The sequence below is a fragment of the Camarhynchus parvulus genome, chromosome 5, assembly GCF_901933205.1.
Source record: "Camarhynchus parvulus chromosome 5, STF_HiC, whole genome shotgun sequence".
NCBI classification, from domain to species: domain Eukaryota; kingdom Metazoa; phylum Chordata; class Aves; order Passeriformes; family Thraupidae; genus Camarhynchus; species Camarhynchus parvulus.
Window position 1 is genome coordinate 10,062,267 of NC_044575.1, and position 12,252 is coordinate 10,074,518.

At 38.7% G+C, this 12,252-nt stretch overlaps 1 protein-coding gene across 7 annotated transcripts in view; it reads left to right on the forward strand.

Moving 5' to 3' along the window:
- SBF2 (SET binding factor 2) overlaps positions 1 to 12,252 on the forward strand; it is a 233,506-nt gene that overhangs the window by 88,305 nt on the left and 132,949 nt on the right. For all 7 annotated transcript variants that reach the window (XM_030949213.1, XM_030949215.1, XM_030949217.1 and 4 more), the window contains exon 3: positions 11,842 to 11,979. In XM_030949213.1, the coding sequence (XP_030805073.1) occupies positions 11,842 to 11,979 (138 nt within the window). The remainder of the gene's footprint in view (positions 1 to 11,841; positions 11,980 to 12,252) is intronic.

Here is a 12,252-nt window from a genome sequence, read left to right on the forward strand (position 1 = left end):
TTCTAGTTATTCCAGCTTCAGTCCTGTCCAATTTGATAGTGTTCTTGAGATTAGGATGAAACCAGAGCATCTCCTGAGCTTAAGGGAATTGATTACACTGATGATGCTAACGTGCCATATGCTACAAAGGAAAACAAACAAGTAAAATAAATCCCTGAATCCCTCTCAGCTTGATTTGGTAGAAAATTCCATCTCAGCCCTTGATTTGGTATGCAGTTTGTAGTCACATAAGCAAGACAGGCCAGCCAGAGCTCTCTGGAAGTACCTGCCAGCCCCATGAAGTGCTGGATGGCTGCCACTGGCTCTCCTGCAAAAACTCTAATGTCCAATTAGGCATCCAGGTGGAAGTGCTGTCTAAATCTCTATGCTTGAGTGGCTGAAGCTCTGAAGTATGAGATCTGATTATAGCTGTGTAATCATGGAAAGCTTCAAGTGTTACGAGCGCGTCCAGCCCCTGGAAGTTCCAGAGGTTTCATGAACAGATTTCCAGGTCCCTCATGGGTCTGAGCTGACTTGTGCTGACACACATGGACAAAATAATTTCTTCCAAAAGCTGTTCAGTTTTACTTTAAGGACTCCAGCTCCAGCTGAGGAGAGCATAATGCTTACCCTGATAACCGGACTCTATTTTCCATCCCCTTCACTGACTATAGTATGAGATCTTATTTTGAGATTTGAATTTTTACGATAATGAATTCTGAACACTTATCTGACATCCTCTTACTAGCAAACACCTTATCTACCAATAACCACTCTATAATGTATTTCTCAACTCTCTGCACTGAACTCCAAAAGCTGAGCTCTTTTAAAATCATGGTATGACACTTGTTTTCCAGCACAAGTGTTGGGGCTTTTTTTTTGTCTTACTTGGAAAACTCTCTTTGTATTCTCTACACCATGTTCCAAAGTGATTTTTTGGCAGATCTGTGCCTGCCCAATTAGGACACATGGGACAGGATGAGACTTTTTAGCTGGGAGCAGGGTTGGGTATTAGATAATGCTTCTTCAGGAGAGGTGGCTTCACTGATGTGTATCACTGGTAACAAAGATGGGTTATCTTTTCCAGTCCCTCAGCAGGCTTGTCTTTAATCTGTGGAATGTGTTTTTAAAACATAATTGCCACAAAGCATCAAATCACTTTTAAGAAATAAGAAAAATCCAGGTATACTTATGTGATTATGATTGTATTTATTAGCTGCATTGTATTGCTATTGCCCTACCCTGAAAACCATTTTAATGCCTTGTTTTTACAGAAACATATCAGTCATCATTCTGTTTGTATCTTGATTTTGGCTCTGATGCAGCTTTAAATTACCTTCTACTCATTTACCCGAGTTGACTGTTGTGCTGAACTAGTCAGTAATTTCCTATGGACATTCTTTTTTACCCTCTTGAAGCATAAAAATTATGCCTTTGGTGTCTGGGCCTCTGGGAATTCCTGCTTTTAGAATACTGAGTTTAGTGGTGAAGAACACCTCAGTTCTTTTCTACTGCATGCAAGTTGCTTGAGCCAATCTACTTGAAAATACTGACTTTTGTCAGAGATGCTCACATTCTCTCTTCTAATTTTTTTTTGTTCCAATAACAACTTGCAACAGAAGTCTGCTCCCCATTAAATGTTATGATGCTCTGTTTTAATTGCCATATAGTGGAGATCAGAGCACATGCATGTTGGGGTATCAGTTGTTGGTTTCTCTGGGTCTGCATTGAAGGCACTTGAGACAGTAGTTCATGTTTGGACTCAGGTGTTGATTATTTCTTATCAGTAGAACAGTCTCATAACCGTGAGTTCAGCAGCTTTTCATTAGCAAAGCACAAAATGGCCAACAATCTCTTGTTACAGGGTCTTTTAAGACTAAACTATCCAATTAAGAACTGACACCTGGATTATTTTCCCTTTTAACCCAATAACCCATCCCAAAGAGCTGCAATGTGGAATTTCTGCCCAATTACAAAATGCCACCCAAACCCATGAAGAAGAAGGAAGAAGCATGAAGAAGAAACCCAGGATGACACCCTGTGCCCTCCATCTTGCTTCCATCCACAACACACTAAAAATCCCAAAAGCTGAATTTCTCACCAAGTGGTACACCTACACTACTCTCCATAATCTATTTCACACTTTTGTGGATTCTAGTCTATCTTGAAGTCTAGGAAACTTTCTCCATGAATGAGGGTCAAAGTCAGTGCTCCCCTGGGGGTCAGGACACCCCAGAGCAGACACAGAAATATTCCTGGTGGCCTGGGTTTCCATTCATGCAAGCTGCAGTCCTGTGGTGATTGTGCAAAACTCCAGTTTAGCATTTTGTCCAAACGTGGAGTGTGCTGGAGAGCTGCCAGAAGGGAGGAAAAGTGGCTGCCATGAATAGATAGGGACTTAGAAGCACAAACTTCCTCAGTGCCAAACCTCTCTCAAGCTTCATTCTGATGAGTTTTGGGATCTTGTACTGCAGAAACTGCTAAATTCAGCAAGCCTACCTGGAGGAAATGGTCTCTTGCTCCAAGTAGCTGTTTCCTGCCATGCCAGCTGTGCACATGGAAGCATCTGCAGTGGCACAAAGGCTTCTTGTTTACACTGGGGCTTTTGGCAGACACGCTCTCCTACCACAGCCCTGAGAGATATCCTGTAGTGCAGACCAGCAGTAATGCCCACTCTTATGTGACAATAATAATTCAGGCCCCAGTGCTGTGGGAAGAGAGGACAAGTATGTCTCATGTTGTTGATCCCAGTTCTCTGCACAGGAAACTGAAACTCAGTGGAAAGCACCAAACTTTTCAGCTGTCTTTTCATGCTACGTATTTGACTATGTTCCTGGTGAGAATGCTGACAGGAAATACATTCCATATTTTTCTTAATTAGCACTGTGGAAATGTAGAATTCATTAGTAGCAAACAGTGTACAGAACTTCACTGGTGCAATATGTTCATATTGCAATCCAGTTGTTTGGTATTTTTTTAGTTCCCAGCCTAGTCTTTCACTTATTTAAGATGTTTCTTGGTGAGAGTTTTAGTCACATTTAATTTTGCTGTGTTTATGTATTTTTCTGTTTCCTTGTAGAAACTCACACCTGCAAAAGGGGAAATCAATTGTGACCTTAAGTGGGAAACAATAATATGACTCATGTAAGAAGTATTGTTAAATTCCCAAAATTACCAGACCAGCAATGTACTGCCCTTTCTATAGTTTCCTTTGTTTATTTTTAATTTAACTTTTCCTGGCTGAGTCAAGCTTTTGGTGCAGGGAGCTGCTGTAGTTCTGTGTGTCCTTTGCATCTCTGTGGATGTGAGGCTGATGGAGCAGTGTCAGGTGTGCTGCTGCTGGGAATGGCTGTGTGTGACAAGGGGGAGGTTTTAGGAGTGCCCTCCCTTCAGACCTTCCACCCCTGACGTGACCACAGGGCTCCTGCTGGCCTAGGCTAGTGCCAAACCTTTTCAACTTCCCCAGTTGCATCATGAAGGGATATATTTCCAAAAGAAATTGGTTATCACTTTGCACTGAGCACTTTTTTTTAAGGAGTTTTAGGTATGTATTACCCTTTTTGTGGTTTGCTCCACAAGTGTATGTTCCAGTTGAATTTCTGCTATTTTAAGAGCAAATTCTGACATCAAATTAATTTGCCTGTTTCAAGACTTCCTGTTCTGTATTCTGTCATCTTGAAGCTGTTGGCATCTCTTTGGAATCTCTTAAGTCTGTTTTGCTGCAGCAGTCCCAGGCCTTTCGGTGGCTGGGTCTCTGTCAGGTCACATCAATGTCCTTTCCAGGGTACACTGCAGTGCCACGTGCTTACACACACTGCCCCCAACTCCCACGTGCTTTTTGTGGGTGTGGAGACTTGAACCCATCTCTGGCATATTATTCTAAGGAGTTGTAAGATAATGGATACAAAAATCCTAACATATATTAGCACAAAACTGCTTTTTTATGATTGCTAGAGAGCAACAGACTATCTCCAAACTGTAGCATCTTATCAGTGTGGTTTAATGTCTGATTGTGCAGGTGTGAGTGGTAAAAATGAGATAATGAGGACTTTGTGTATTATGGTAGTATTTTATAGAACATTGACCTGGAGTAGTATTAATCATTAACATAAATAAAAATTTATATTCCTGTAAATTGCTTACTGGGTGCCAGTTTTAATTGTTGAGTGGTGTATGCTAATTACCCTGCTTTATTGCTATTTTTTCTTTTTTGGACATTCAACCAATGCAGTAATTGCACATGCTGTATGTATTTCAAAGCTAGTTTATGGTTTATCTAGTAAATGAGTTGGGAAGTCACTGAAGACTGGGAAATGTTTATGGCTGCTGTTGTAACAGGGCTACTACTGCCAAAAGAGAAAAAGAAAGAAGGAGAGAGAGAAGAGGAGCAAAAGGAGTGCAATAGGCAAGGTTAATATTTCGTGCTTCACTGATAATTGTGCATAAAATGCTCAATTATGTTTTTAAATAGAAACTGTATTTCTAGGCTTGTCTACCTCAGATGACTACTGATCTTTTAAAAGGTCAGGGGTCATTACAAATAGGAATAAAACCAAACCTCAAAACAAAAAAGCAAGCAAAAACCCCTTCCCAAATGAATTAACTATTAGTATCATGTCACAATGCATTTTCAAAACCATTCCTGAAAAATGGTTGTTGAAAAGGTTAAGAGGGACACAGACACATCTTTATTGACTTTGTGATGAGAATTAAAACACAGGCATTGAATACAAGGAATCAGTTTCTTTGGTAGTGTTATCCTTTTATAGTCCTTCTTTAAATATTGTAAATATCAGAAATTCTCCTTCCATACTGTCTTTTTCTCTATCACAAACACAGTGCACACTAGAACTGTATTATTCTGTATTCACTAACCTGTGACTGAAGTTTAAATTGCTAAAGTCATGTCTCACTTGGATTTATTGCTGTGTTGTAGTTGTCATTTCTGCTTTCATGTAGAACAATTAATTTCCAGACTTCTCTTATTCCTTTGACCTGTGGTACCATGGGCAGTTATTGCTGACCAGCAAGGATTGCTTTGTAAAAGGAATTCTGAAGGCAGACCCTGTGTTCCTGAATTTCAGGTGCGAGACCCAAGTTTAAATTTATGACTTCTTAACTCTTTTATGAAGTTTAAAACGTATGGTTTTTTTAAAAAAATTACCTAAAATTCTCTAGTGTAAAGGATGTGCTTCAGACACCAAATGTATGGATATTTGGGTTGCCATACTGATGTACATCTGAGAATCCTGGTGGTTGTCCACAGCTACCTGAGGTAACCCAGAGCAGTGTTGGGTTTTACTGTGGGTGGGTGTGGTAAGAAAAGATTCTGGGTCCACGGGTCTCAGAATTTTAAAATTTCTATAAGATTATCTTGGTAACACTTGGCTGAAAGCAACAGGATGGACCACTGTTTAAATAGGTTAAAAAAAAATTGCACAAGCCTGCCAATTTCACATTCTTACTAAACTTCATTAGAATAGAGATGTTGGAAGTTTGTTTTGTGAAGAAAACTCCATTCAATGCCATTATTAATCCTGTACTATTTGTGAAATAAAGGCATTAGCTTGCAGTGCTTACTCATAAATCACCATTTCTGTAGACTAGACTGGTTTTGTTCAGAAATGGTCAGAAGAGTATTTGACAGCTTTTTGTTGTTGTTGTTTTAAATAAGCCACTGGAATGGCAATACTAAGTGTTCTGAAAACACAAGAAGGAACTGTTTTTCCAGTGGGTGTAGTTTTCTTTCTAAAAGCCAGTTCAGTTTGTTTTATTTTTTGAGAAGATAAACTAGGAGTACAGTTGCTGCACAAATGCTTTTTACAAATTTGAGTTTTCATTATAGCAGCTCATTGAGGAAAGGTGTTTAAAATTACACAATGTTATGAAGTTATAAAAATGCAAAGCAATGAACTTGAAACTGATTTTTTTTCCAAGTGCATGTGTAGATGTGCACCCAGAATTATATATTCACTGGTGTGTGGGGAAGGTTAACCTTGATGAATTTCAGAAAAAGACTTCTCTGACTTTGGAGGATGGTTTTAATTGAGATGTTCCTGCATATTTTAGGTTTTCTTGCTTTGTGGAACTTTGCTGCAGGGTCTCTGTGACAAGCTTGAGCATGTGGTTATTGAGGATCCCTTCAATGTGCAGCTCCAATGAGAGAATTCCTGGTCTGTCCCTTGTGCAGGATTAGTGCTACTGAGAGATCTTTCAGCCTTAGGAAGATCAAGGATGTGGTTGTGGATCTTCCCTCTGAAGGGAAATGTTTCTTAATGTCTGGTTTTGCGTGGCTTTAAGGGTTTGAGTGAGGAGCTGAGGTGGAAATGTCCTCAGCACCTGGGCAGAGAGGGAAGGATTGTTCACCTGTAACATATATAATTCACAGGCAGCACCGTTCACAGGTGCCCCAAGGTGATTATGTAAAGGTTTGGAGAATACTGCATTTCAGTTCATTCCAAGGTAGAAATTTTAAAAAGGCCTTTAGTTTTTATTTCTTTAGAGCTTTAGGATTAAAAGCTGTTGTTTTGTTTGTGAGTTTAATTGTTTACAGTTGATCACCAGAATATTCTGCAACACTGCAAATGGGCTTTTACCTGGAAATAATTTGGATTGTATTTTAAGTGCCCTGGTTTTATTTTAGGCCAGGATAAGGATAAATACATGGTTTTTTGGATACAAGATATTGAAAGACAGGAAGCTGTTACAAAAGTCAGTCTATATTTTGTGTTCTGTTTACATCCAGAGATATCCAAAAGCTCCAGGCGTTTCTTCATATTTACAGCTTCATAACATTGCTTTTTTTATCATGCCAATGAGCATTGTAATTGTTTTGTTTTAAGTAGAGGTATGCATCTGAGAGAGAAAATTCCCTTTGCCAAAATTCCATACATAAGTGAACGGAGAAATGGTGAAATACTCAGCAGCTGGTGCTAGGTCATGCAAGTCCAGATGGAACAAACTTCCTTCACATAATGTCCAGAACATGGTTCTTTATTTTTAGGGAGGTTTGCAGGAAAGATGATGATGATACATGTTAAAAACAAAGCACAGTTACTTGAATAGTAAGAGCCTACAGAAGCAGGCTTTATGAAATGAATCTTTGTGTCCAGAGTGATTCAAGGGAGAATTCAATGTTTGGTGAAAGACTTGAATTAGAAAGGAAAGTGGATATATCTGTCAGATGTTTTAAATTTTAAAATAATTTTGGAATCTTTTAATTCAAGTTTTGCCAATGGAGTTCAAGAGTTTTCTATTTTATGTGCATCCTAGATAGCTTTGGATTTTATTTGACGAGGAACAAGTGCACAAATATATTTTGAAGAAAAAAATACATTGTGAGAAAATGTCTTAAATATAATGATTCAAGTGCAGGATTCTGTCACAGAGCTTGTCTACTGCTCTGTGTAAACCCTTCCCAAAATGCTTTCCTAGGATGACTTGCAAAGAATGTTTCATGGTGTAAACTTTCTGAACAAGCTTTTTTCCCTTTCTGCCTCGGTCATGCCATCAGAGGTGGTGGATTTGTGATGGAAAGCTGAGCAGCTCATTGATACAGCAAACAATGTAAAGTGCAGTGGGAGCAGTCTGTGGCTGCACAGACCCAGCTAGAATATTTGTTTGAGTTTTTGTTGTGGACTTGGTTGTGCTCAGGCTGCAGGGCCAGAAGAAAAAGATGAATTTCTAATGTGCAATTCAGCAGCTGGGTCATTTCTGATCAAATTTCTGAGATATGGATGTTATGGTTTTACCATGGTAAGGATACAAAGGACTGAATTTTTTCTTTATTGAAACTTGAACACTTTAGAATTACTGTTCATTATTATGATATTTAATCTTCATATTCACAGTAACCAACAAACCTTCTTCCTCCAGTGCTTTAATAGAAATTTTGACAATTTCAACATTTTCTTCAATTTTTCAACAGACTTTAAAGTTCTCCTTGGAGAAATTGTCATGGCCTCAAACCACTGGGTGTTCAAGCCCATCTTTGGATAAAGTCCAGCATCTCAATGTCCTTTTTCAAGTGAGGATCTACTTTACAACCTGTCCCTTCCCAATCAGGATATCCTAGGATTCTGGACACCAAAGCTGTGTACAATATATCTAGGGGATATGCTGATTTATGCAAATGATTTATTTCAATAGAGAGGGACAAAGCAACCAGTAGCGCTACAGCTGTAGCTCTGGGTTAGAGAGAGGGAACAAATCTATGAATCAAGCAAGGATGATGTGTTTAGCTTATAAAAATCAGAAGAAAGAAATGTCACTTTTAAACTGATTAATCATGTCTAGACTTTAGCAAGAAGGCTTGTGGTGATGACATGTAAATTTTTTGAAGGTAACAAACCCAGCTACACTGGTTTAAAACGCCATGCGTCATTTTTAAATCTGTCTGGTTTCTTGTTATTCTGAAGGCATTTGTGGGAATAATTGAGAGAAAGTTCTTTGCTTCAGTGGGCACCTGCAGTTTCAGACAATGCATAAAGTGTAATTTCAGCACCTGCAGTGTAAGATGTGTTGCATATTCTCCAGTGCAATTTCTGCATATCTGCAGCAAGGCCATCAGTTCTAACATGGAGTCTGCTGGAAGCACTCGCCCAGCACTAGGGGCTCGTTCTTATAAATTGTGAATTGGACATTCTGCTTCATTCTTATTTTCACTGCCTTTGATAGGAGTTGTAGTCTGTTTCCAAGAATTCTGGCAAATAAGTGAAACAATATGGAAGGGTGTTGATTCTTAAACTGTTGGGGTTTTTCTTGTTTACTGGAGAAGCCACATGACCTTTGGCTTATATTCACAACGATGCTTTTGTGTGTTTTGGTGAAGCATCTGGTTTGGTATGGAAACATTTTCTTGTTCTTAGTAGCCAGAGAGTGCTGGTAATCATCCTGGAGGGTAACTTGTATTTATACTGGTTTGGAAAGTTCTTCTCAACGTTACTTGAATTTCAAATATTGCACTAATATTTATTACCTTATTTTAAGGGAACTGAGAAACAGTCATTGTTTTAATCTCGTGGGGGAGCCTGTTGTCCTTATCCTTAATCTCCTTATTTATAAATTCCTTCTAGTTTATTTGAAAACACAGACTCTCTGTGTAGCCAGTGGATGTACTCTACTTCAGCTGTTTTCCTCAGCAATCACTAATTGTTGTTTTCTAGTAAAATAGTTAAATCTAGAAAGTTTTGATGCCTGATGAAGGCTGACCTAGGACAGAGGCTAGATGGGGTTAAAGAACAAAGCAGGGATTTATTAGAAGGCATCAATGGATACACCTTTGGCAGCACAAGAGCCCAGCCAGGGCTACACCCAAGATGAACCCAAAATGGTCACAAAATGCATGGCTGGTCACAGGGTCTCTCACTTTTATACATTCTGCTCCATTTGCATATTGGAATTAATTGTCCAATTACAGCTTCAGCCCATGAAGTCTCATCCTTCTTGTTTTTCTCTCTTCAGGCCACTGTTGTTTATGCCCTTGGGCCTGAAATTTGGATCATTTGTCCTTGGTCCCCAGCTAGAGAAGGAGTTGTTTTGTCTCCCTGCTCTGTGAAGAGAGCTCACCATCCCCTAATACGAGCTACACACCAAAGTAGTACAGAACGTGAAAAACATAAAAGTTAAAGCCTGGGGCATCATTTTGTGCACAAGATCACTTTGAAACTGGGGAGAACTCTCACCTGTGATATGAGTAGGTTTTAGACATGCATAGATTGAGGGGTTGCTATTGACAGCAGCCTGCCCAGATCCAAAGTCTCCTCTGGTAGTTCAAAGTTTAGCTGTAGGGTTTCCCTTTGCATTTCCCCAGTTTAGAGGGCAGATGTTGGAATAGATTTTATGCAACAGACCTGCTAATAATGCATTTTTCCAATAAAAAGAATTGTTTTCAAACAATACCAAATCGCTTCTGTGCCTTTAGTAGGGCAGGGCTTAGAATGGGCAGAGTGGGGCTTTGTCCAAGAATTCCAGACTTTCAAAACTCTGAGATTGCTGTTTCCAGGTGTGAGATGGGCATCACCTGTAAAGCTGAAAGGCAGTGGCACCAGCAAGGAGGTCCTGGCAGAGCTGGAGACTGGCAGATCTGAAGGAGTATTAAGATTGTAAACTCGAGTGTTTGGCCCTTAAGAAGCCTGAGCAGCATGAACAGCCTTAATTTGACCTACCTTGTAGGAATAATTTGGTTTAAATGGCATATCATGGAAAGGTTTTATTTATTATTAGGCTCTTGCTGCATTCTTTGCATTTTGGCTCATATTTGTTGAGCAAAGAGCAATTCACAGTTTTGGGGGTTATCTTGTTGAACTGTGGATTCTAGGCTTCATTTATTACACAGACATCCCTTGAACTCTGCAATTCATAGAGAACTCTTAATGATTTTTTATTGTCAAACTTTTTAATGATGTTTTTGTTATAATGTCTGTATATATTCGCCATATTGTGTTATCTTTATAGCAGTCCTGCAAGATTAATAGCAGTATCTTCTTATTTTTAACTGACATGGGATGAAAAACAAAAGGAGATTAGGCCAGTATTATCAAAATCATGGACTAATACTGGATGCTTAACTTGGAATGACTAGGATGTCTTTTCACAGAGTACTTTTTGATGTTCCGAGCAGTTATTCTCAGATGTAGAAGGGAGTGCTTAGCACTTCTAAGGATGCAGACTCACAAGTGTTAAGCTGACTATCTAGAATTTGAAGAATGTGACATGAGAAAACTTTGGTTTTGAAGATTTTCCCAGGATCATAAAAGAAACTGCATATCAGAGGCAGAGTTTTAACTGGTGTTCACCTAAGACTACTCAGGTTTTATGGTAGAGGTTCTAAAGATGAATATGTAGAAAATGTTTGTTTACAACTTACTCTTCATGCTCTTTCCGTCTTTAACATCTGTCTAGAGGAATGAGGCAATTCTGGAAACTTGAGATTTTGACCTGTCTGTTTGGTTCCTCTGGTATCTGCATTGTTTAACAATTCTAGGAATTTATTGTGGGTTTTTATTATTGTTATTACTCTTAATACATACAGGGGTTATTGCTTTTTTGCCTAAATTCTAGGTTTATAATTTTGCTATTAGAAATGTACTTGTGATTTTTTTGTGGATGTGACTTTAGCCTTCAGTAAAAGAAAGGAGGGATAAAGGCCATCTCAGGTATCTTCAGCAAACTGATCCCTGAATTTCAGCACACTCTTGCATTAGAGAGTATTCCTTTAAAAAAGGAAAAAAACCTCACAATTTCCACTTTGCTGTTGAGCTGTAGTTCTCTGTTTGTCCATGCTGCTTGTGTATGTAAAATTTCAAATGTTTACAATGAAGTTTACAGAAGTAATCAATAAATAGGTGAAAAAATACTTATCTATAATATTCTTTTGAGGAGTGAGTATTGAACTCACTTCCCATTTTGCAAGTAGATGCAAGTGATATATATCTATGTTTGATTAGATAAATTATTGGTGAAATAAGTGAAGAAATTAAAAATGTAGAGATGTTTTAAGACACAAGAATTTTAGCTTCAAATTCTAACCTTTTATCCAAATGAAATTAGCTTCATGTGTCAGTTTATTCCTGTTATTTCCTGTTCAACACCACAAAGATGCTCTTAAATGCTGACTGTATTTAAAGGAATACATTCTCTTTTTATAGTGTTTGTTCTCTCCTTTAATGTTTATAGTGCTAAATTTTTCTCAGTCTTACCAAGTTCGAGACATTTTGGGTTTTCCCCTTTTTCTTCAAGTTTTGCAACCCTGCATATGTTCACTTTAAAGAAAATGATCCTTGATAGTGCTGAAATATTTTTCATATTTCTGAAAACAACTGGTGTCCCTGCTTACCTGTGTCTGTCTGTTTGCTCCCTTAGTTTTGCCAGCCTGGAGGATGGCAGCTCTCCAAGGAGAGGAAACAGCCAACGTTCTTCGTGGTGGTTCTGACTGACATCGACTCAGAGAGGCACTACTGCTCCTGCCTGACTTTCTATGAAGCAGAGATCAACCTGCAGGTAAGAGATTTACAGCAAGGAACAGAAATGCAGGAAGAAGTGCCTATAAACAATGGATCCGTGTCATAGGAAGCAACTTGAGAAAATATTTTGCTGTTCCTCCTAAGGGTTCATTTTTCTGTCCTACAGAAATCCATGTGTTTTTGCAAAAGGTGAGCTTGAGGCCCTTTTTTGTGTGTTTGGAGTTTTCATCTGCTTTGAAGTGAAAAAAAAACCCAGCCAAAACCATTTCATAGAATTTCTTTTTCTCCACCACATTTTCCTTTTCAAATG